At 39.5% G+C, this 26,696-nt stretch overlaps 1 protein-coding gene across 9 annotated transcripts in view; it reads left to right on the top strand.

Moving 5' to 3' along the window:
- NCOA1 (nuclear receptor coactivator 1) overlaps positions 1-16,448 on the top strand; it is a 218,218-nt gene extending 201,770 nt beyond the window's left edge. For 6 of the 9 annotated variants that reach the window (XM_061433132.1, XM_061433136.1, XM_061433134.1 and 3 more), the window contains 3 exons: positions 5,102-5,285; positions 10,181-10,270; positions 14,086-16,448. In XM_061433132.1, the coding sequence (XP_061289116.1) occupies positions 5,102-5,285; positions 10,181-10,270; positions 14,086-14,256 (445 nt within the window). In that variant the 3' untranslated portion in view covers positions 14,257-16,448. Of the gene's footprint in view, positions 1-5,101; positions 5,286-10,180; positions 10,271-13,943; positions 14,001-14,085 lie in introns of all 9 variants that reach the window. The other 3 variants (XM_061433139.1, XM_061433138.1, XM_061433137.1) reach the window with 3 other exon arrangements.
- The last annotated feature ends 10,248 nt before the right edge of the window (positions 16,449-26,696 follow it).

Genomic DNA, 26,696 nt, shown 5'->3' with positions numbered 1-26,696 from the left:
CTCTAGATTTTCAGTGGCCTCATTTTACCCATTTACTTAGAATTATCTTACTAAAGTCATTTTCCTCGAAAATTGTGGCTGCTAAACTTTTCACACATCACTTGAGTTTTATAAGGGTTTTAATTTGGGTGTGTCTTGGTTCTAAATGACAGGGAAGCTGTTTGATCTGACAACATAATAAGTAAGGTAATTAATGTTGAAAACTTAAGACCATATTCTCTCAAAGTTCATTGAAAGGTGAGAGAGGAAACTTCCTGTTAGAGAACTATGTAGCTCTCCTTGAGGACTGGTGTCAGCTAGGTAGAAATAGAACTGTCTGTGTGATATGCAAGAACTTAGTCTCCTAGTGTGTTCTAATCCCAGCTTCTTGAACTCACTTTAGGTTCCATGGCCCATCATTATAATTACTCCCTAACAGGCATTCTCAGCCCTCTTGCCCAGCTCTCCCTCCGTTGCGGTTATAAATGTTCCCTAACGGAATCTAACTAAATGCTTGCTCCGTACGTACGCCTGATCATTTACATGTGCTTTTAGGGGAAAAAAACGCAGTAATGGTGACAGATCTGCTCACCTTTGCAGTTAAATTCCTTCCTCTCTTTCCGTTCCTTATTGAATCTGTCAGGCTTTCATCCAAATCATTCCACCAAAAGCATTCTTATCAAAGTCTTTACTGTCCTTTACAGTGCCAAATGCAGTGAGCATTGATAGCACTTGACATACTTGAGCACTTACTCTTTCTTGAAGCTCCTTCTTCATTTGGTTTGTGGAACAGCTTTCTCTCTTGAGAAAGGTGTCTCTCCTCCTAACTCTCAGTCTCTTCTGCTGGGTCTTCCTCACCTCTCGGACCTCTGCTTTAGGGCCTCAGCTCATTCTAGGACCTCTTCCTCATATCTACTTCCTCCCTTGATTATATCTTCCAATCTTACTGATAATACATGCCTATCTCTATGTTTATGATTCCCAGATTTAGGTCTCTAGCCCAGATTTCTGTCCTAAACACCATACCATATATACAGCAGCCTAATGGACAGCTCCACTTAGAAGTCTAATAGGCATCTCAAACTTAACATGACAATAACTAAAGTAATATTCTTCCCCAAACCTGCTGGACTCATACTTTTTTACATCTCAGTAAACAGTTCCATTCTTCCAGTTATTCAGAAGAAAACCTTTTTTCTTTCTCTCACATCCCACATCCATCAGCAAATCACATCAGCTTCTTAGCAGCTTCCACTCTTTACCTGTCCCACTTGTACACTTTAGCGCAAGCCAGCATCATCCTTTTTCTAGACCACTGCAGTGACCTCCTGTCTTCTTGCTTCTACCCTTGCTCCACTACAGTTTCGTCTGCACATTGTGATGCTTTTAAAACATGAGGCAAGATATCAGTCCTTTACTCAAACATGCCAGCTTATTCAGAACACAGTATAGGGCCTGTGACACCCTGCATAATCTTGCTCCTGGGTACCTCTCTGACCTCATCTGTATTCTCATCACTCACTCTGCTGTAGTGGCTTCTATTTATTCTTCTGTTCCTCAGATGTGCCAAGTACATTGCATACTCAGGCCTTTGCATTTTTAAATCCCTCTGCTGGAATCCTCTTCTCTCAGTAGCCACATGGTTTTCTCTCTCATGCCTCAAGTCTCACCTTATTAGACACAGATATTGAATGTCACCATTTTAGACTTCCCTTACCATCATCTCTAAACGCCATTTCGCACTCTTTGGTCCCTCCATTTCCTTCTTTATATCTTTATTATGCTTAACATCTGACGTATTGTGTGTTAGTCTCCTTATGGTATGTCTCCTCCAACTGAAATACAAACCTCAGAAGAGCAAGGACTTTGTTTCTGTTTACTTCTGTATGCGCATCCTTTAAGACACATGAGCACTTCATATACATCTATTGAAGAAATGAGTGCAGAGATTCCCTGTTCCTCAGTCATATTTTGGGTTCACATTCAAATATAGACTTGAGTTTTTGTTGTACTTGAGCTGTTTCTGTGAACTTTGGCTTTCTCAAATGATTTGAGAAAGAAAATAGTTACCACTAACTTTTCAAACATTCATACTTGCTTATTTAGTTCATGTACAAAAGCTTATTAGTCAACACAGGCAGCATATAGTTTGTGATCCCTCACTGTCTCTTTTGCACAGTGCAAGATACCACAAGAAATTGGGGAAAACAGCCCTTGTTGTCGATTTACCTAGAGTGTAGTTAGTGACAGGAGTAGGTCAGAGAGAAATAAAACATGAAACAAAAACTCACTAAGCAGAATGATGTGATACAGTTTGGAGACAGTATAACTCACGTGAGTCTTTTTGTTTATCTCTTTGGTGGCAAGAGAAACAAAGGGCTAAACAAACCTACTTGTCCAGGCACTAGGACAGCGTTTCTGTGTAACTCTAGTCTCAAAGGAGAGTCTCAGGCCTTATTAGCATTTTAAAGGCAAAGGCCTGTGCTTTAACCCTTTGTTTCTCAGACTTATTTGACCCGGAACTCCTCCCTGTTTGTTAATACCTCTAATATCTGACACTTGCTTTAGGCTGACTTTGTCATCTCTCCCCTCACTGCCCTCCCCCACCTCCCCATGATTTGGGGGCTACCAAATACCTGGTGCTAGCTTAAGGAAACTGTGGTAACTGCCATGAGGCCAGTCAGGGGTTAGGTGCGGGGAGGGGTCCTCCACGCATTGGGCCTAAGGTGCCAGTGAACCCCACAGTCCATTCCAGGCCATGGAACAGTGATTAATGCTGCGAAAGGGCTTGGTCTTCTTTCTATGAGGGAAGAACCCAAAATGGAACTATTGGCAGGCTTAGTTTGAAAGAACTTAAGCTAATATATAGTCCCAAATAGAAATTTGAAAAGAAATTAAATCCTAAACCTTTTTCACTAAGTATGACATCATTGCAGTCCTTGAAGCTTCTGCATGCATTAACTTACATAGCTCTGCGCCTCTACAGTGGTGATTTATGTATCAGTTGACAAATGAGCACTGTCTAAGGCAGAAGTGTTCTCATTAGAAAATGGGCAGTAGACTAATAGGTTTTCTTTTCTCACCTTTAGTTGTGGGGACACTGACAAGCATACACACTGCAGACACTAATGGTCCACAGATGTATTATTGACCATTTCCTAGGCATATAATTTTCTTCGTGCATTTGTGTTTTATAATTACTTAGGGAAAATTCACTTCTTTTCTTTAGACATGATGAATAGGCTGTTCCTCAGCCTGTGAATTTCAGTATGATTACCTTAATTTACCGGAAGCTATAAATGTCAGTACATCCTGCTTTCCTCCAAAGAGCTAGCAAGGAATAGAAAAGCCATTGATGGAATCAATAATTTTTGAAATCATATTCTTTAAAATTAACATTAAAATAGGTAGAACTTTACCAGCAGCTTATTGTTTAAAAATTGATAATCATAAAATATTTGGTGTTTTGTAGAACTTAGCAAAGACACAAAGACACACATAAAAAAGAAAATTCATATTATTTTCCTTTAGATGTGTTTATCTGTATCACTATATCATTCAGATATAAAGTTTCAAATTCTACTTACTTGGAGTTTATTCCATACTCTTCTGTCTACTAACAGAAACTGGTTTAACATTGAGATCATTGGTGTAACAATGGTCTAGACATTGGGTGGTGAAGAAGGAAGTCTGTAAAACAGGCACTCTGAAAACCATAATTATTGCCCTTGTATCTTGCTTCCTAGAAAAGACATGAAGCTATCTTCAGATCTGAGAAGACCATTGAAGTCTTCAAAAGCATTTTGTTTTCCAAATAAAAATATCTGGTTATACACTTCTGATTTCCTCTTAGTTTATAGCATATTGAAAGAGGCCAGAAGCTGAAACCTTAAGAAGTGACAATAAGCAGTAGGACACTGAATAAAGGCTTTCGAATTTTAATGTGCATTTTTGACTCGATGGACATGGGTTTGGGTGGACTCCAGGAGTTGGTGATGGACAGGGAGGCCTGGCGTGCTGCGGTTCATGGGGTCGCAAAGATTTGGACACGACTAAGCGACTGAACTGAAGTTGTTAGAAGTGCTTTTCCATACCTACCCCCAGAAAATATGACTCACTAGGGTGGGATAAGGTCTGAGAGTCTCAATTTTCAATAAAGACCAGGGAATTCTCTTGCAGATGGTCTCTGGACTACACTTCAAAAAACATTGGTATAGATGCAATGAGTACGTGTCAAGTGGCTTCAGTCACATCCAACTCTTTGCAACCCTATGGACTGTAGCCTGCCAGGCTCCTCTGTCCATGGGATTCTCAGGCAAGAATACCGGAATAGTTTGCCGTGGCCTTCTCCAGGGAATCTTCCTGACCCAGGGATCAAACCCTCGTCTCTATGTCTCCTGCATTGACAGGCCCTTTACCACTGGCATCACCTGGGAAGCCCCATGAATACAAAAAGCAATCTGAACTTTATCAGTTGACAGCACTAATAACCCATGTCCTTAGTTATTCATTCATGAGATATTTACTGAGTGCCTGCTGCTGTGTATCACTTGTTAACTAGAGACAAGGAATAAATGAAACAAAATACCATCACTCCCCTCAAGTTTTAAGTCTAAGGATATATACCCAATCACAGTATAAGAATGTTACCTTTGAATCATTCATTCCTTTGTTAATTTATTCCATGAATATTTATTGAAGATTGATACATATGCAAGGGACTTTGCTTGAAAAAGATATTCTCTGTTTAAGAAGATAATATAATAAATTTTAGAATGATTTTGATGATTAAATTGGTAAACTGCAGTTATCTGCAAGATTTACTTAAGTGGAAAACTTTCTTGGTTATTCAGATAATTGAAGCTTAACAACTCTGATACTGGGCCAGATAATTATAACAAAATGAGGTCTTTTTAGTTATTAAACCCTTTGGATAGAGTTCAGAGTGCACCTGAATGGTTCTTAGTTTTTATATATTGTAATAATATAAAGTCTTACATATAAGTTAAGAATGTAAAATATTTTCTTTGGAATCCTATATCTGATAATTTAAGGAGTCCAGTCATATTATCCCCATATTCATGATCAGTGGATGTAATTGAGATTCTTTTTGAGTTAACAGTGTATTCAGCCAAGCTATACAGAACCAGCCCACGCCTGCACAGCCAGGAGTGTACAACAATATGAGCATCACCGTGTCCATGGCAGGTGGAAACACAAATGTTCAGAACATGAACCCAATGATGGGCCAGATGCAGATGAGCTCTTTGCAGATGCCAGGAATGAGCACTGTGTGCCCTGAGCAGGTAAGTGGCACAACTGGCACACTTGCTACCCACATGCACACCCAGCTCTATATCACACCGCATTGCAATTCATTATTCCAAAGAAAATCAGGTATGTTCATACTTGCCCAAAGTAACCAAACTTCTTTTTCTTTCCCTATCTTTTGATAATTACTGTTTATTAAGATAATTTTGACAGATCATGTAAAATTTAAGTCTCATGAGATTTTATTGTTTTAGATTTATTATAAAATAATACATGTATAATACATTGATTGGAACATACCCTTTCTATTCTGAACATATTTTCTTCATTTTTGCCTTTCAATTCAACAAACTCAGTACTTACTATATACAAAGTTAGCTCTGTGGGAGACAGTATTAACAAGTTGGGAAGGTACAACCTGAGCAAAAGGTTAGTTGAATAATAGGATGAAACAGTTTTGTAGGAGATATATTTCTTTCAGATGAGGGGTATATACAATTAACCACAGAAGGTTTAAAAGAAAAAGGGTCTGATTAGGAAACTCTTCATGGAAAATTTTCCTAAAGGAAGAAATAGAAAAGAATATTCAAGATGAAAAATCTAATGAATGTTAAGGGGATATTTATATTCTATTTAGAGCAGAATTTATGTAGTAAACTTTTTAGGAAGTGTTGCAGGCCATCTAAATGTCCAGTTAATCTTGGAGCCTCCTAAAGATTTTTAAGGAATGAATGATTAAATTCAAAGTGATATTTAAGATCTTTGGGTAATTCTCTATAATTACTATTCTGTCAGCAACCACAAAGTAAGACTGTGTGACTGTGCTGTAGCCATATAGCCATAATTTATAGCAAGTCATAAAAACATGTAAACACTAATTACTTTTTCTTTAGAATTCCTTTTGGATTTGAATTTTTTTAAAGAAAGTTCCCATTGTCCAGAGAAATTAGCAGGGGAAAAAAAAAACCAACAACCTAGTGATGTTATAACAGAATATAAGAACTAAATAGTATTGTTTCTTGTCCTTGTTATTATGTTGTTGTTTTTCAGTTATTAGAATTATTCATTGTCTCTCGTATATTAAGACAAAGTAATAAAAAAATATAATGAATTAGGTAAAAGAATATTACATTTAAAATGTATTCCTTATATAGTTGCATCTTGCTTTTTTAGTCAGTTTGACAATCTCTGCCTTTTACCTAGAGTAGCTAGATCATTTATATTTAATGTGATTATTGATGTTGATATTGAAGATTTAAATCTCTCATCTTATTTTCTTTCTCCCATCTTGTCTTTTTAGTGTAATGCCTTTGTTGCTTTATTAGCTATAAATAATTCCTGTTGTTTTAGTGGTTGCTTTAGGGTTTATAGTATACATCTTTGTCACCGTCTGCCTTCAAATGCAATTGTATCACCTCGTACAAATACAAAAATCTCACAACAGTTTATTTCCATTTCTCCCTTCCTATGCTATTGTTGTCATACATATCTGTCATGTCAGAACATTACCATATATATGTTATATACCCTACAATATGTTGTTAGTACATTTTTACTGAAAAACTTTTAAACAATTATATTTTTTAAGGTTTAAGTAGGTAATTTTTATATTTCCTCATGTAGTTATTTCCAGTGTTCTTCATTCCTTGCTGTACATCCAAATTTCTATCTGGTATCATTTTCCTTCCACCAGAAGATCTTCATTTAACATTTTTTATAGTACAGGTCTGCTGATGGTGAATTATTTCAGTTTTCATGTGTCTGAAAAGATGTTGTTTCACCTTCATCTTTGAAAATTCTTTTCCCTGAATTCTGGGTTGGTAGTTTTCAATACTTTATAAAGACATTGCTCCACTGTATTTCTGATGAGGTATCTGCTATCACTTTTATTTTTGTTCCTTTGGACATGATTGATGTTTTTCCCTCTCTAGCTACTTCTAAGAGTTACTCTCTTTATCACTGGTTTTAGATAATTTGATTATGATATGCCTTAGTGTGATTTTATTCATAGTTCTATGCTCGGGTTGGGGTTCGGTAATCTTCTTGATTCACAGGTATATACTTTTCATCAAATCTGGAAAAGTATTGGCCATTATTTCTTCAGCTATTTTTTTTCTGTCACCAGCCCCTTCCTCTCCTTCAGAGACTAATTACACATATTGTAGGCCATCTGAAGTTACACCACAGCTCACTGATTCTCTGGATTTGGAGATTTTAAGGGAATATGAGACCAGTCATTTTTTTCCTATGTGTTTCATTTTGGGTAATTTGTATTGCTATAATGTTAGATTCACTATTTTTTTCTTTTGCAATAGCTGGTCTGTCAGTTTTATCTAGTGTATTTTTTATCTCAGATGTTGCTGTTTTCATCTCTAGAAGTTCACTTCAGGTCAGATCAGATCAGATCAGTCGCTCAGTCGTGTCCGACTCTTTGTGACCCCATGAATCGCAGCACGCCAGGCCTCCCTGTCCAACACCAACTCGAGGAGTTCACTGAGACTCACGTCCATCGAGTCAGTGATGCCATCCAGCCATCTCATCCTCTGTCGTCCCCTTCTCCTCTTGCCCCCAATCCCTCCCAGCATCAGAGTCTTTTCCAATGAGTCAACTCTTCGCATGAGGTGGCCAAAGTACTGGAGTTTCAGCTTTAGCATCATTCCTTCCAAAGAAATCCCAGGGCTGATCTCCTTCAGAATGGACTGGTTGGATCTCCTTGCAGTCCAAGGGACTCTCAAGAGTCTTCTCCAACACCACAGTTCAAAAGCATCAATTCTTCGGCACTTAGAACCCCTTTTATATCTTCCATATCTCTAACATGTTCAGTCTTTCTGCTGTTTTCTTGAATATATGGAATATGGTTATTATAACTGTTAATAGTCTTGCTTGTCACTTCTAGCATCTGCATTATTTGGGAGTTGGTTTCAGCTGACTGATTTTTTTCGCTAAATTGTGGATCATTTTCTTGCTACTTTCTTTTTTTTTTTCCATTATGGTTTATCACAGTTTATTTAATATAATTTCCTGTGCTATACAGTAAGACCTTGTTTATCCATCCTATGTATAATAATTTGTATCTGCTAATCCCAAACTCCCAGTCTTTCTCTCCCCTACCCCCTCACCCCCTTAGCAAGCACAAATCTATTCTCTACCAATTTGTGTTCCCACCAACAGTGCAAGAGGGTTCTCTTTTTTGTGCACACCCTCTTCAGCATTTCTTATTTGTAGACTTCCTAATGATGGCCATTCTGACTAGTGTGGGTGGTACTTCATTGTAGTTGTTTTTTTTGTTTGTTTGTTTTTTGGGGGGTTTTGGCTGTGGTATGTGGCATGCAGGTCTTAGTTCCCTGATCCGGGATCAAACTTGTGCCCTCTGCAGTGGAAGAACAGAGTCTTAACCACTGGACTGCCAGGGAAGTCCCCTCATTATAGTTTTGATTTGCATTTTTCTAATCATCAGCATCGATGAACATCTTTTCATGTAACTGTTGGCCATCTGTATGTCTTCTTTGGAGAAATGTCTGTTTAAAAGTCTTCTGCCCATTTTTTTTTTTTTTTTGCCAGTTTGCTTTTTGTTATTGACTTATATAAGCTGTTTGTATATTTTGGAAATTAAGCCTTTGTCAGTTACATCATTTGCAGACATTTTTCTTCCAGTCCCTAGGTTGTCTTTTAATTTTGTTTATAGTTTCCTTTACTGTACAAAAACTTATGATTTGATTAACTCCTGTTTGTTTATTTTTGCTTTTATTTCTATTGTCTTGGAAGACTAACCTAAGAAAACATTGGTATGATTATGTCAGAGTCTGCTACTTTGCACACCTGGTAATTTTTTATTGGATGCCAGACATGCAAATTTTACCTTGTTTACGTTCCTATAAATATTGAGGTTTGTTTTGGGAAATGGTTAAATTACCTGGAAATAAACAGTTTGAATTTTTTTCAGGTCTTGCTTTTTTGTTTAGTAGAACTAGAACAATATTTAGTATAGGGCTAATTTTACCCTACCACTGCAGCAAAACCATTCTAGTACACTACCTGATACTACCTGAATTATGATGTTTTTCACTCTGGCTGGTGGGATCAGGACCTATTCCCAACTCTGTGTGATCTTTGAGAATTATTCCATGTACATCTTTTCAGATGAATCTTTCCTCTGCTTTGGGTAGTTTCCTAAGATCCATTAATTGTTAATGGATCCATTAATCAACTGATCAGTACTAAGCTGCAGACTTGCCGGGACTCTCTGCAGATTTTGGGGTTTCCTCTCTGTGTACTCTCTCATCTGATATTCTGCTCTATGAATTCTAGCCATATCCTTTCATCTCAGTGAGACTGCCCGGCATTGTCTGGTTCCTTGTCCTCATACTGTCCTCAAATTCTCTTTAGGCAGTAGGCGGGGGTCATGGTAGGACTCACCTCAATTGTTTCCCAGTCCTTAGGAACAACTTTCCTTCATTGCCTTTGTCCACGGTCTTGAATGTGTCCGTTTCATACATTTTGGTTCAGGCAGAGGATAAATCTGATCCCTGTTACTGAATCTTGCCTGGCAGTAGAAGTGTTTTGCTAATTAACTTCTGTGAGTGTTGAATTAACTTATTAAAGTTACCATATATAAGAATATAAAGAAGAGTATACAACTAGAAGAATTTTCATACACTGAACACACCTTCATAACTGTCACCTAGATCAAGAAACAGCACATTACCAGCAGCACCCCAGAAGTTCTCCCCTTACACACTCTCTTACATCTCTCTCTGCTCCTACGAAGGGAACTACCGTCCTGGCTTCTGACAGCATAGTAAATTGCTAAGCTTGTTATTCCTGCTCTCTTCCCATTACTTTTCTGTCAGTGAGATTGTTCCTCATTGAGGAATTTGGTCTTCAGCTTAAACAACTAGCTTGTAATTTGGTCTTATACTTCCTTTAATAGATAAATGATCCAGCACTGAGACACACAGGCCTCTACTGCAACCAGCTCTCATCCACTGACCTTCTCAAAACAGAAGCAGATGGAACCCAGGTCAGTAAGACAATCCTAAGCCCAGACTGTCAAATTTTATCTAGATACACAGGAAACTTTGTATAGCATCATGGTTGAGAGCATGACCTGGAGAGTCAGAGCTGGGTGTGAGTCCTGGCTCTGCTCTTAGCCATGTCATCCTGGGCGTGTTAGGGGACTTTCCTGAGTTGCTGTGTAACCAGCAGAACTAACCTGCTCATAGGATTATGAGAGGGTTAAATGAGTTGCACTTTCAGAATGTTTAATCAATATTAAATGTCAGGATAAGGGATCACAAATGGTGACCACTAATTGCTATTTGTAAGTAAACACAGTGCTAAAACTTGTGTGTAATCAAAATACCTCAAGAGAGCTCAATAAATTCAGACAAAACAGAATGCATGTTGTGTACTCTGCCTCTTTTTAGAAGTTTGTTTCAGAACAATACAAATAACAGGGGTGGCCACGTTCCTATATTAACATAAATTAAGATTTTAAAAAAGTATATAGGCCTTATGCGAAGGTGGAGGAAACATGAACAAAGAAACATGAGACATGTTTGCTCTTTAGGTGAACTGTGGTAAGACGTGAGGAAAGAAAGCTTATGATTTGCCAGGCATTGTGTTAGGCACTGTGTGCTTCTCCTCATGTAAGCCATCACTATAACTCTATGAAGGAGTCAGTTTCCCTTTTTTCTCACATAGATGAAGAAACAGAACCTGAGGAGATTTGACTATGTAATTCACAGAAAAGAAAGTGGCAGAACTGAGGTTCAAACCCAGGTCTTTCCAACACCAAAGTTCATGCTCTTTCTGCCATACCACTTAGGGCCTGATAAAACATACAGACATATGCACATGAATTGTTACATAACCAAAAAAGGCAAATGCAAATTGATTACAAGTAACAAGACCCATAAACATGCAAAGAAAGGAGACATTGTGGCGATGGTCAGAAGAGCATTTATATGGAAGATGGGACTGAACTGGGCCTTGAAGGACAGTTAGCAGGGCAAGTGAGTAGAAAGGTATTGTGGGTTTTGGAGGCTGGGGAAGGAGATGAGCTTGAAAGTCCAGGGGATTGGAAGTTAGAGGGCACAGAGACAGGGAAACAGTAATATCAGCATAGTCCTGGGAACCCACCCAACGAGAATAAAGGGTTTGTAATAAGAATTCATTGGAACTAACAGTGGGAAAGTAGGTTGGGGCAAATTTCCAAGGGCCTTGAATGCTAAACTCTAAGGGATTCAAATTCAGTCCTGCGAGTGGAGCATCATTCCTGAAGGGGAACAGTGATGAAAGACCTAGTTTAGGCTTCATCTTAAGGGGGAGACGGGGAAGAGGAAGAGCACTGGGCAACCAGCTCTGAAAGAGGAAAACCAGTTAGGGAACTGTGTTCATAGTTGGAGCCTCAGTGGAATCTGAGTCCTGTGTGCTATGTAAAGAGAGGCTTTTGTGCTGGGGGAATTGAGGTCTTCATTCACTAGAAGTTTTTTAAAAGTCTCATACTTACAAAGACATATACTGGGGTAACTCAACAAATTACTTAAAACAACTGAGTTTCAAAATTCCTAAGTCCTGGGGCAGTATTTGAATTGAAGTAGAAACTGCATCAGAAGATCTTACAGAGGCTGGGACTCAGCTCTCACATTACCTCTCTCACCTGGCAAATCATAAGCTTTGTTTTCGTATTGCTTTGCCTGTCTGTGAAGGTATAGCAGTATCAGAAGTCCTTTGAGATCTGGTCTGAGGCACCATGATTAAGCAATAATTAAAAATGGCTGAAATATGTACTTTTGGGAGTTTGGTTTAATCTTTTCAATTTTTAAAAGTTCTAAATAGGTGATCTTTTTTAATATAGCATTCTTTTTAAAGGAGCAGAATTTTCTCACGTTTGTTTTATCATGCCTTTATCAACAATTTTTTTTGAGTTTAGAGGCACAAACACCTTATGTATTTCATGTGTTGAAACATATAAACAAAATTCTGTGTTATTTTTTTTTAAATCAGCCATTGCCTAAATGCACTGTAGTTTGTGTTTATGTTAAGTCTCAGTAGCAAAATCTTTCTGTAGTGGCTCATCATGAAATCTCTATTTGCTCTAATGTTTTTGCACTTGCCAGACGAAAGCTGGGGAGTGAGTTAGATAGAAGTATAAAGATAGTTGTACAGAAAAGGAGAAAAGAAAGAAAAAGGAGAGAAGGACTAGGGGAGGATTCAAGGCTCTCTGCATTCACAGAGCTGGGATGGAGAAAATGAGAGAACAGGAACACAGGGGAATTGTTAACACAGAGAGAGATGAAGGCCAAGGTTGGAGCTCTAGAGGGAAAAGAGTAGGAATGAGAAATTACAGAGAACAAAGGTGGGTGGAGGGCACAGAGGCAGCTACAGAACAGACTCAGACAGAGAGCTGGTGTATGTTAGGTACACACGGAAGAGCCCCAAAAAAGAAGAAAGCCAAATGGGAGCCTATGGGAACAAGAAGCAAAGTTTGGGAAATGGGGAGAGAGGAGGACAAGGAGAGAAATGACACTAATGTACATAGAGATTTAATTCATCAGACACAAAAACACTCGGCCCAGGAACCATCAGCGTTATCCCAGAGAGTGGAGTAGAGGTGAAAGTGAATCAAGTGAATCGTGAGGAGAAAACATCAGGCATTGGACTGATGAAGAAATTGGATAGTCGGGAGATTGGACAGTTGGCCTGTTAAGGTTGATGGAAAGCAGCTTTTATTCAATTAGGATAGAAAAGTTTTCAGAAATGCTGAGTATGATTGGCATGAATTTAGTGGTGAAAGACACCCCCAAAAAATCTATCACTAATCTAAAATACTTCCTGAACCTGTTAAACACGCACAAGTTTGCCAACTGCGGAGACAGACAGATGCATTGGGTGCCTTAGGAGGCATCTCCACTGTTGGTCTGGAACATTCACAAGTGTGGTACTGGCCTCATCAGTTCTACAAATGACTTTCTAATAATAAGGCTGGTTGGTAAAGACTAACTCTGGCTTTGTTTTCCTGATAGAAAATGTTAAAACTATGTAACCTTAGACTTTTCAAAGGAATACGTGCATTATTACTGAAAGTATTAAGCTCTTATGGAAAAACTGGAATGAACTTTTTGGCCAACCTGATAGTTAAAGGGAAAATTCACACTGTTCTCAGCTAGTAGTTTAGTGTTATTTTCAGCTCATGCGTTTGGATGGACTGTCTGTCAGGAAAAATAAGTTAAGTATAAAATTGTTCTACTAATATTTTGCTGTAATTCTAAAGGTAATATGTAAAGAAGCTATGTAAAGGTATATTAGATACTACACAAATCCTCTGGACATTAATTTTAATAATACTCATGTCCTGTTACTGAGTTGTGGTGGTTTTTATTTTGCTAATACTGGGTTAAAGCCCTTAATTTTCTAACATCATAAAGATTTTTTTTACCCTCCTAAAGTCATCCATAGAATGCTTTTATAACCAGTTTTCCAAATAATATACCTATTTTTTAAACCCACCACTGGATACCCAGGCTGAAACTGGGCTTTTCCCAATCTTGGCAATATTAGCAATGATGCTCATTTTCAGTATTGATGGCAACCCTGTAGGAGGCTTGACCATTCCAATTTTGATTTTATTTTTAAAGTGTGAACTTTCCAGAACCCTGAGCAAAATGAGTGCAGCGATTTTCTTTTTGTAGGACAAGAAGACAGAAGAGTTCTTCTCTGTGGTGACTACAGACTAGAGGAATGCTCTAGTGAGTTTCCACTTCAAGTAGTACCCACTCATAAGCCGGGGGGGCAGACCCTTCTGTCTAAACACATCTTTTATTTGTGTTCCAGCAGGTGCAACAGGTTCAGGTGTTTGCTGACGTCCAGTGTACAGTGAATCTGGTAGGCGGGGACCCTTACCTGAACCAGCCTGGTCCACTGGGAACTCAAAAACCCACGGCAGGACCACAGACCCCCCAGGCCCAGCAGAAGAGCCTCCTTCAGCAGCTACTGACTGAATAACCACTTTTAAAGGAATGTGAAATTTAAATAATAGACCTACAGAGATATACAAATATATTATATATTTTTCTGAGATTTTTGATATCTCAATCTGCAGCCATTCTTCAGGTCCTAGCATTTGGAGCAAAAAAAAAAAAAAGAAAAAAAAAAGAAAAAGTTCACTTTTGTTGGGAGATTGAGAGATGTTTTTGTTTCTTTCTTTGTAAAGGCCTTGGATATTGATAAAATAACAAGGCAGAACAGTTGGACAATCTCTCTCTTGAGCCAAATTTAATTATTCTTATTTTTGTAATCAGTCATTGGCTTCTTATCTGGATGAAGACTTTTGGAGGAGAACCAGAAGGACGAGTTCTAAGGGGAAGATGGCAGCTCCAGTTCAGCTGGCTCAGTCCTGACCCTGCCAGGGAAGAAGGGCCCGGTGGGGTTTGGCCTGTGTCCGTCCACCAAAGGCTGTCACACGTCTCTGAATCAACAACCCTCCCCTTCCCAACCAGGCAGCTTGTGTGTACAATCAGCTTCTTCTAGCAACTCTATATCTGATGGCTTCGAGAGAATATTTTGCCTCCACATATGTACCCCTTCTCCTTTTTTTAAAAGATGGATTTAAACCAAGATGCCTCCAGGAATGAGGACGAAATGAGTATATTCACAGAGGAATCCAAAAAAAATACAGTTTTGGGGGAAAATGCAATAATTTTTGATGAGATGGGTGAAGGACAAGAAGTGAGTTATGTCAATTATTGTAGATAAAATTCTCTGATTTAAATCTGGAAGAAAAAAAAGGCAGCCTGTTCTTTCTGCTTTTATTGTATTAACAGCTGAGGTTAGCTAAAGTTATTTAAAATAAAATTAAATTTATGATTCAAGTAGCTTATTTTTCCCTTTAAATCTCACTGTACATATATATGATTTCTTGTAGAAATTGATTTTCTTCTGTTTAATTTTATGGTTTTTATTATCATACTCTTGATTTTTCTAAATTTCTGTGTGTGAAAATATAACATTGATTGAATTGCAGTTACCTTTGGCTAGTAATATTTCATTATTTTAATAACCATGATGCCACGTATGGATTTACTTTGGGTTTCAAATCAAAATGTCACTGCCAGAAAGAGCCGTTCCAGACGAGCCTAGTGCCTCCTGTGCCCCGGCGTGTCCCTGGAATCAGCTGACTTGAGAGTGGTGCAAGGAATTCTCACCAGAAGTGCACAGACCACTTGTACAGAGAAAAAAGTAATACTCAAAGGAAAATCTTCTTTTTTTTTTTTTAGATTGACTTTGGGAATTTGAATTCTCATCAGTGCAAATATAAATCTCTCTATCCTGCTCTGAGGCTAATTGGTACCATATCTTCCCTTTGTGTCTTGTCACTCTACCACGTCTTGTCTCATCCTGGCCTCTGAGTCAAGGACCCAGTGAACTGACTTTCTAGTTCTCGAAGTTCCAACTGAAAGGCCAGGAAAGCCTGAGAAAGGGGTTGTGGAAGAAGCAAAGATAGACCCCCCATCCCTCGCCTTTACTGCCCGCCCCGGGCCTGTGAACGATGACAACATCTGACATTGTGCACCAGCTACCTCTGCTTCCATGGCAGAGAAAAGGCCATAAGAACTAACAATGGAAGAGGAGCACAGACTCAGACATCAAGGAAGAAGCCATTTTCCCAGGTCCTCTTTTCTGCATCTCATCACCCTTAGTTACAAATAACATTGAACAGCATCTATTCAGAACCTATACTGAATAAAAAGATTGATGGAAGGGCTCAAGTGGGTAGCAACTATGAAACAGAAATAGGACACTCAGTTACAAACATTCTTTTAGTTTTTCAGAAAAATGCATCCCTGATTTCATTCATTCCCAGCTTGAAAGCCCAGCCATATTACTCTATTCCCTCTCAAACTGTTCTAGGAGGTCATTTCTGTTTTGTTTGTGATACTTAGACGTGCAGACTTCAGGAAGTTCACCTTTAACTTCAGCATTCCAGATGAAGTTTCCTGACTCAGTGCTTTTTGCATAAGGAACTTAAAAAAAAAAAACGGTAAGGAAAATTGGAGATGCTAACATCCTCCCCCATCCCAACTGCACCTTAAAGTATGCATGTCACCTTCAAGGTTTTATAATTGCACTGTTTGTTTTATGTATGTACAGATTAAAATTATTGCTACATTTGAGGAAAATAAAATTGCTTGCTTCTATGTAATTCCTGTCATTCCACAGGAAATTCACTTTTCCAGCTACTGAATCGATGAGTTGCCTCTTCTTTTACAGGGAGGAAAAGAAGCTTACATCGTGCAGAAATTGTTAAAACCCAAAATGACTAATGATAATTAAAGAATAATAAAAAATGATCCCTGAAGCCAAAGCTCCTCAGAGTCACCCTAATAAGAACCAGCCCCGTGAAATTTGAGAAGGTCCCAGTGACAGGAGGCTGTGAGGAAGTTCTAACTCTGGCCACTTGTCTGGTGATTAACCGCTGTGGTCCTGCTGTTTCTTGACCCAGGAAATCTGGTCCAGGCAGCACTGGCCACGAGATAATCTCCTTCTCACAGTCACTGGTGTTTACAGACAGACATTTATTATTATTACACAGATGTTGAAGCTTACTTGAGGCTCCTTCTTGGCAATGCATTTTATGAAAATCAGGCCCTATTTCTTGTTTGTGTATTTTTAAGGCAACCAGATCTACCAACACTTGGCCACCCGGAGCCAGTGGGGTAAGGAGGGTGAGCATATATGATTTTAGAGGGAAGAGAGGGGATCTGTCACACACATACTCTCACACATAACCACACACGGATTTTGTAGCTGTTGTCTGAAGTCACACTTTTGGGGAAGCAAAGCCTTTTTTCCAAAAGTCAGGATAAGGTTAAAAAAAAAAAGGATATTTCTCTTAGATGAAACTGAACATTGATTTAAATTTATCTTAAGGTAGGGGCGGGAAGGCATTAGAAAAGCAAATAGTAACAACTGAGGAAAAAGTGCGGTTGATACAGAAGAATTTCGTCTTGCCTAAGCAAAGTATGGTTTTGCCTCAGGTAGTTTCCACACTTGGAAACTGTCTCCTGGGCCCTCCCAATCAAAGAGAAAAAGGACCATTGTCCGTTTACATAGGAAGTTGTGCTGATTTCCTTGTTGACGTTAACTGCTCTTCCCAGAAGAGCTGCTCCACTTGAATACAGTGAATAATTCAGGGCAAGCTCAATCCTTGACCATTCCTGCTCCTCTGAAAAGAATCTTGATGATTTAATTAAGCCCATAAATTCTTTTTTATTGGAGAAATCTGCCAAAGGAAGCATTCCTCCATCCAGAACCCTTTCTGCAGCACTAAATTAGTTTTCTTTATATGCTTTATGTTCATTGCCACAAGAGCTCTTAACAAGATTGAAGAAGCACAAAGCTCTGGCCTCATTCAGCACATTTTATTGTCTTTATCCAAGGCACAAGGATATGGAAGGATTCAGACAGATGTGAACGTTGCCCTCTCAGAGCATATATACACATTGCAGGACTTGCATAGTTATAATCACAATTGGATAAAGTGGTATAAAGGAAGGGCTTCCCAGATGGCACCAGTGGTAAAGAACCCACCTCCTAATGCATGAGACATAAGAGACACAAGTTCAATCCGTGGGTCAGAAGACTCCCCTGGAGAGCATGGCAACCCACTCCAGTATTCTTGCCTGGAGAATCCCCTGGACAGAGATTTCTGGTGGGCTACGGTCCACAGGGTTGCAAAGAGTTGGACATGATTGAAGCAACTGAGCATGCACACACAGTATAAAGGAGAGTTAGAAGTTGCTTTGTGAGTGAGACCTTGTCTGGTGACTCAAAGAACGTTTCTTGAGGAAGAAATGGTATTTGAAGTGAGGTTTGCAGGATGCAGAGGAAGGAGCTCAGTGAAGAGCACCCTGAGAATTCTGAGAAATAGCATATATGAAGGAAGGCCTGGAGGCAGGAAAGAGCCCCCAGAGAGCTACTCTTTTCAACTGGTAACCAGTGCTCTGAGTTCTCAAACATGTTATGAGAGTTATGTTAGCCAATGGAATGAAAAGTAATTTAAATCAGGCTTTGGCTCCAGGAGGAATATGATCTAGGCTTTCGGATCCTCTCTTGGAAACTGTGCCAGCCAGTAGCTGAGGTCTCTTCCATAACAGCCCTATCCTGCCAGAAGTTAAGGCTTTTGTATCTTTTACACAGTCTGTTGGAGCTGATGAAAATTCTAAAAATTCAGGGAAAATAAATTTGCACTGTAACAAATTCTAAGGCACTTTTTAGGTACATTATCTCATTTAAACTTCTGCAGTCCTCTGAGAAAGTTGTAAAGAGAAAGGTCACAAAAGAATGACTGCAATACAGGAGACGTGGGTTTGATCCCTGGGTTGGGAAGATCCCGAGAAGAACATGGCAACCCACTCCAGTATTCTTGCCTGGAGATTCCATGGACAGAGGAGCCTGGCAGGCTTCAGTCCATGGGGTCGCAAAGAGTCAACACAACTAACACACACACACACACGAACTGGGACTTGAAACCAACTCTTAATTCCAAGTTCTGGATGAACTATTCTGGACTATATGATTTAGGACTTCATATAGAGTCTGCAGACTTTATGACTTTTAAAAACAGGCTTTGCAAACAAGGCCCCTTCTCTGGAGGCAGGCAGAGAGCCTGCCCTTTGGAAGTCTGAATGGGGGTGAGCTTTAGCATGAAGTCAGCAGGAGTCACGACAGTTTGGGAGAGGCATTCTGTCCCTGTGTATCTTAACAGGAAGTGAAGGCTCCATGAAATGGCAGTGTCATTCCCTTAGTGTGAAAGAACTTTGGAAAATGTGGGTCCCTTGTGGGGCAGGTATAAAAGGACTGGCAGAGGATCCCTTTTGTGAGCCAAGAAATTTGGCTTCTTGGAGCAGATCACAGGAGCATTCACTTTTCTTTCACTCTTGATCCTTGTGCAGACAATGAATCTTTCTTCTATGCTGGAGGATAGCTCTGGTTTAATCATTGGTGCTTATCTCAGAACTTTGGTTGTTTGCGCCACCAGCAGAACTAAGCATCTGTGGCCAACCTGAGACATTGGCTTGAGGAAAGAAGACTTAAAATGCCAAAGGAATAATTTCCATATTCCATCAGGTTTTCCTCCCACTCCAGTGCCGAGAGGTCCTAAGGTACAGAATAAAACAAACCTTAGACCAAGTTTTTAGGATTAATACCATTTTATATGAGCTGCTGTAGTACAGACACTCTGATAAGAAGTGTGGGAAGCGCAGAGACATTTGCCTGAAGTTCCCTCCTTCCTAGTAATGGAGATGATTATAATCAGTTAAATACTTCTGCTCTGCCAGGCAATATGCTACACTAATACTCTTGTGCTAACAATTTCTTAGTTTGTACAGCACGTTCACATACAATATGTCATTTGATCTTCAAAATCCTACAAAGCAATGACAGTAGGTCATAGTACCATCTTACAAATGGTGAAACTGAAGCTTGTATAAATGGTCAGGTGGCTGATAAGTGCTGGACCCAAGAATCCATCCTTGGGCTTTGTGATGAAACCGGCCATTGTTTCCACTTCCCAATTCAACTATTAAAAGCATCTTTAGACAGTGACATATAAAGACTGGGAATCCTGATGAATTCGAAGTTTTTCTCAGGAACTCAAATTCCTTCAAAGCTTGTTGGAGTTTCTGTTTTGAAAATAAAATCTGGGCACTAATTTTGAATGTGTTAAAATACTGATTTTTTTTTTTTTGTATTTTAAATTTGTGCAAGGGAAATAGTTCTGAAGCAAGTCCCTGTATTCTCTGAACAATTTCATCTTTTCCCTTGAACCCAGTGCTGCTTACATTAAAGTGCATCTTAAGTCCACTCTTCTAGCCAAGATCTCTCTTCAAGATTCAGTCCCTAATTTCCAACTGGTGAACATTATCATGTAGATGGATCCCACCTCCACGTTGCCTCCCCTCCACCCCCACCCCCATCAGCACCTCAAACTTAAGCCCTAAACCAAATAACTTATCTCCCGATAAATAGCTTCTTAATCCCCTACCTGAATTATTGCATCATCATTCTGTTAGTGGTTATTTTCAACAACTTCCTCCTACTCATATTAACTGAATTGTAAAAAGGTTGTCTTTTGTAATGCCTCATAGCTATCTTCTTTCTAAGCCTATTGATCAGAGATTGAATTCTGGACTGTTTTCTGTGGGGGTGACTATAGTAACTATCTTCATGCCTTTTACATTCATCCTTCACAGTCATCACAGAAGTCTCTTTTAACACAATCTTCAAAATCTGTTAGTGACTAATTCTTGCCTATAGATGATCTGAAATCTGCCATTTAAGCTTGATGACCCTCTAGACTGTCCCTAAGCAAATGATCCTGCCACACTGATCTGGCCTTTATTCTTGGATTTGCTGTGTTCCCACTTCCATTGCCATATTCATTCTCCTTCCCCAGCCTGTAATGTTCCTCCTTTCTCCCTCCTGCTCGTCCTTCATGGCTTCAGTTTAGATGCCCTTTCCATGAAGCCCTCCTTGGACCCTACACTTAGATTAGATTCTGTATTGCCTTGTGCAGTGTTGAGGCCTCCATTTGGCACTTTGTTTCTCTCCTCCACCAAATTGTAAGCTTATTAAAGAGGTTTACATCTCTCCTTTATCCACTACTCACTGCCTTCTACATAGTAGGATGATTGATTAAACTGCCAGTTGAAGAAACAGATTCAGAAGTAGTGTTTGAAATAAGGGAAACGGGCTGATAGACCAGGGGCTGAGTTTTCTTCCTAGAGTCTGGGTTGTTAAGCTAATGGAAGTCTGCACACTGTCCAAGAGTTCAAGAAAAGATCGTGATTCTATCCTGTTGATTGTTCCCTTTTTTCATGAAATGTGAGCCTCCACATATCTGGAGAATTTATGGAACATTAGATAAGGAAATGGGAACCCACTCCAGAGTTCTTGCCTGGAGAATCCCAGGCACAGGGGAACCTGTTGGGCTGCCGTCTATGGGGTCGCACAGAGTCAGACACAACTGAAGCGACTTAGCAGCAGCAGCAGTTTTATATATATTGGGTCTCAGTTGCAGCACAAGGGATCTTGGTTGTCACATGCAGGATCTTTCATTGTGGTGCACAGGCTCTGTGGTTTGCAGCACGTGGGCTCAGTAGTGGCAGTGTCGGGGCTTAGTTGCCCTGTGGCATGTGGGGTTTTAGTTCCCTAAACAGGGATCAAATGCGTGTCCCCTGCATTGGAAGGTAGACTCTTATCCACTGGACCAACCAGGGAAATTCCAGCAGATATCTTTAATACTTCCATTTTTGTAAAGGTGGAGTCTAAAAAAAATTAATGCACACGTAAGTTACTCAAAAGTAGTACTTCATTACTGACTGATCAAGCTTTATATTTATCGATGACACATGCTGCTATTACATCCTTTACTTTTCTCAGAAATTACTTCCCCACTGAAGATCAGCTGATTGGACTGACTACACTTAATGAGAAAATAGAAAAAGGCAGATCAGGGAGACAATCCCTTCTGGTTTTCCCTCCCAAAGTGAGTATACAGAGTGCCCTACAAGTTGTTCACCCACAAGATAATGCCACCAAGAAGTGATTCATGATGAAATTGAACAAGAGTAAGATGGCTTTTTGTGAAATTTTTATGAGAAATTAGATTGGCCTTTAAAACCAGTGCCTCTGGAAGCTGAGTGACAATCAACTTGGAAAGCGGACAGATGGGACAGGTAATGAACAGGAAGGGCTCCCTGTAACAGAACAAATGTCCTACCTGGAATTTTCCTCATACCTAAAGAGCCAGCACTGCTTAGTTCTGCTTTGTTTTCAAATCTATAGTAATTTATTATACACCTGCCTGTACTAAATTTTAGGCTGCATATTTCCTGTTCATTTTTTTTAACTTGCAAACTTTTATAAAATAGGCATTAATTTTTAAATTAGCTTTTATTTTTAATATTCTGATGTTGGCAATTGTGTTTTAAATGATAATTACTTAGTAAGCTAGACTTTCAAAGTTCACCCAAAACCAACTGGGGAAAAGGCTTTACATAGAAAATACTCTATTTAAAGACTCACGCACATCTAAGCCTAAGGTTTAAAATTTCATCCTACCATCTCTTGAAAGCTTTATTAAAGCTTTTTATTAAGAACTTTTCATGTTTATATGAAAGTAGAAAGGTTAGTATAATGGGCTAGTTCTAGGTTTTTAAGTCAGTCTTTGATACGTAATTTTTATAACCCCAAATAAAGGGTCACTCTATCAATTTCAAAAAGCAGGTTGTAGTTAGTCTTGGGAATTTTTAGGGTTTGTCTTGTGAAACTGCACAATAACTATTTTAAAGAATGAATATTCTTAACAATGATAATATATATTCATTTAGTACCTACTATTCATTTCCCAGATACTATTCCAGGCACTGGGGCTACATCCATGAAGAAAATGAAAATCCCTGCTCCCCTCACAGAGCTTGTCTTCTAATGAAGGTTGATTTGATAAACTAACAAAATACGTGGTGTGCCAGGTGATTAGTGCTGTGAAGAAAAATTAAGTAGGAAAGGAGGGATAGAGAATACTACTGGAGGAAAGTGTTTGCAGTTTAAAACAGGAAAGTCAGATCTTCAGAGAAGGGGGATGGAAGGATGGATTTTCCATTAACAGGGATGGGGGGAAAGAGGCAAGTTTATTTTCTGCCATGATAAGTTTGAGATTCCTATTAGACATCCCAGAGGAGCTGTCAAATCTATAGGATACAGAGGGGGCTGAAATTTAGGGGAGTAGGTGGGGCTGAAGATACAGATTTGGAAGTCATTTGATTAGTTTTTAAAGCCATGAGATGGAAAGATAACTGGAACCCAGGTGTCTTAACTAGGCCATCTCCCTCATACTAAATCATCATGCCAAAGTAGGGTTTATTCCAAGGACAGAGATGGTTCAGTATTTGAGATCTTGCAGTGCAATTCACCATGGTAACAATGGGGAAAAAATGATCATCTCAGTAAATGAGAAAAAAAGTCGTTGATTTTTTTAAAACACATATGAATTTTTTTTTTAATTTGGCTAAGCAGTGGCAGAAAGGAGCATCCTTAATCTAACACAAAGGATTTGCTGAAAGTTTCAACAAATCAACATACCTAACATTGAAAGTTTAAAAGCATTCCCATTATAGTCAATGATAGCAAGTCAGGGGTACCTATGCACACTGCTATTATTGTACTACAGGTCCTAGCCCAGTGTAAGGTCTTGATCTGACATCTCCATAATGCAATAAAATGAGAGAAAAAAAAAAACATTATAATGATTGCATTAAATTGCACACTAAATTGTGTGGTGATAGAGAGTGCTTTTGTGGGGTATTGTTTAAATTGGTCCTTAAATTTAAACTGATTGTTTAATTCCCATTAGGAATTTTTCAGATTCAGGAAACAGAGGCCAAATTGCATAGCCATTAAGTAGCAGGGTTCAGCTTCAATCTCAAGTCTTCTGGGATTGTCACCTGCCTTGCTCTTTCCGTTTGTACCGTAAGGAAGTAACACCATATTTCTTATGGCTCAGTTTTCCTTTTGCCACCACATCATCAGTCTTGTGCCTGATTTTATACATCGTCTTTATTATATCCCAACTTCCCTCCCCATTCCAAGCAAATCTATCTTGAACCTGTTGTCAGAACAGTCTTCCTCTTGGATCATTAGTTCTTCTTCAGAATTCCTTACATCCCGTGTTGAGAAGGTGGAATGCCTTTTCCCCACTTCTCTCTTTAGAGTGAGTTTAATAAACATAATGTTCATATGGAGTCTGCCATTTCTCCCCTCGCTCTTCCTCGTGCAGGTTGACTAGCCTAGTTGGTGGATGGTTGCTTTTGTCCATGTTTCTCATTTGGATGGAACTAGTCAAAGTTTGACAGACTGAATATGGGGGATTTATTATTCTCTCTTTACTTCTCCCCGTGACCGGAAGCAGAAACTTTGGTATCTGCTTTCCCTTCAGACAGGAAAGTAGCAAGCCCATTCAGGGGTCACATAAAGCTCTATTGTCTAACCTATTGATAGTAAAAATGACATTTTTTTCCTTCATCTGCTTTTTATATCTCAAAAACCTAGGTTAAGAACTTGGGTGCCACTTTTTTGGCCCTTGCAAAGTAGAAGAGAAGCTGGGGCTGTGCTGACTTGACCTCAGAGGATGGCTAAAACTTGTGAGGCCAAGGTAGCTGAGGGCAGTGGTTTTCAGCCATTTTTCCACACTATCACCTTCTTGTCAGCAGCAGTGGTTCACTGTTGCCACAGTTCTCAACCAGGAGGCAGCGCACACCCCTAGGGTGGCATCTCAGAATCTGTGGGGAAGATATGTTGATTAAACAACAATAAAAGGTGACTGTACCATGCCCCCGTGGGGGAGCCCTCTGCATTCTGCTGGCCCCGTGGGAAGCAATGACCTAGGCACTGATTCTCAGCTGTACACGTTCACAAGCTGAATTTTGTCAGCTCCTCCACTGATAATTGATCCCTAGGGTACAGAGTCACACAGCTCACAGTCACAGGAGGCTGATTTATAATCTGGAATGTCATTTAACCAATTTAAAATGGAAGATACAGCTTCCTAGCACTCAAACTACTCATGACTCCTTCTCAAACCACTCTCAATTAGTATCTACAAATGAGTAACCAGCTATAAGAGGTTAAGAGAAAACTGGACTGATGAAAGACCTGGTTTCCAACCACAGTCCTGCCACTGACTTTGATCTTGGGCAAGTCTAAGCCTTTCTGAATCAGTAACCTTGAGACAAGACAGCTTGCATCACAAAATTGTCAAATTGATTAGCACAATGGAAGCATTTTGTTTATAATCAGATGTTTTTCACGTGTAAGAAACTCACCAAAGCATAGATCCTTTTCAAGGACTTGCCGCGTATTCTAGGTCTAGCAACACAACCTTGCTCCATTGGAGAAAAATTTCTTTATTTGTAAACTTGGTGTGCAAGGCCACATAGTGTAATTAGTGCCAAATTCTTGCTCTCCCTCCTGCCTCCTTCCTGTAAGCACATCATACACTATCATTGACTTGAAATCACACACATTCATCGTACACATTTTAGATTGGCTGCCTCTTGGGACCAGGCTGCTTCTAGATAATACCAGAGTTTCCAGTTCAGTAGGTCTGGGGTAGGGCCCCGGGATTTATATTTCTAACCAGTACCCAAATGATGCTGATTTAGGGACTACACTTTGAGAAACTCTGATTGAGTTCAGATGATAATAAGCTTAGCTGATTCTACTAAGGAAAGCTGCTGCTTCCCCGTTACTGTCTTACTCTCACTTGAGTGCCTATCCTTTCTTCCCTTGGGAGCTGCTTTAGGCATTTGCCTGAGCTGTTATCTCCCAGCTGTATAGACACTCATCTCTCTCTGACTGTATCACTCACTGTCTTACTGCAGAATTTGAATTTTAAAAATATATAGATTTTTTTTAAATTCAGTATCATTTGGAAACATTTACCTAATTGTCTTAAATGGAAGTAGCAGGGAGTGGATGGCATCACTTCACAGAAAAGGAGTTAGACAACTGGCTTACGTGACTCAAAGCTTCTTAAGGGCTGTGTCTTACATTTTTACACTCAGGTTCTGGCACTGAGTGCCCTGGCATTGTTCCACAGGATTTGTACACACTGACACATTTAATCCACATGGCACTCCTGTAAATCCCTGTTTTACAGATGAAGGGCCTAGGCTCAGGGAAGTTGAGTGATTTGCCCAAGTTCACCCAGCTGAAATGTACGAAAGCCAGGATTTGGACTCAGGCTGTTTGACACTAGAGTCGGAGCTTTAACCACTATGTTATGCCATGTAATAAGGTGCTCAGAAAGTTTATTCACTGTTCTGGAAGACTATATGCTTCCCACTTCATAGAAGAAAATTAAGTCAACAGGTATTTCTTCCACTATGAACTTATATATATTCATACTTTTCCCCACTCCCTCTCCTCTAGTCTCAAAATTAAGTTTTCTCTCTCTCTCCCTGTTCAAGGCCAGTCCTCTATTATGCCCCTGACCCTGCCTATTTTTAAGCACTGTCTATATTATATAAACATTCAGAGATGGGTGCTATCATTTGTGGCTGGGTTAGGCTCTGTGAAGGTGGCAGCACTGGAGCCAGAAACAGCTTACGTCCAGAGGCAGGCAAGGGAGGAGGAGAGTCCTAACATTCGACTCCCAGGCCAGAGACTGGAGGGCAGCAACTGGAGTGTCTTTACTGATGCATCAAGTTTGAATAAGGGAATTGAAGAGTCACCTAAAAAGTTAGTTAGGAAATATAAACACGGAGGGCCTGAGGGCTGATCTAAGGAATCCTGACTTTCTTCCATGGGCAAGTAGGACCCTATACTGACAAGGGTGCTCAGTGATCCTGCATAAACCTGGTGGCAGGTCATCTGCTGGCTTG

This window comes from Bos javanicus, chromosome 11 (genome assembly GCF_032452875.1).
Source record: "Bos javanicus breed banteng chromosome 11, ARS-OSU_banteng_1.0, whole genome shotgun sequence".
Classification (NCBI taxonomy): domain Eukaryota; kingdom Metazoa; phylum Chordata; class Mammalia; order Artiodactyla; family Bovidae; genus Bos; species Bos javanicus.
This window is presented reverse-complemented; position numbering and strand designations above follow the sequence as displayed.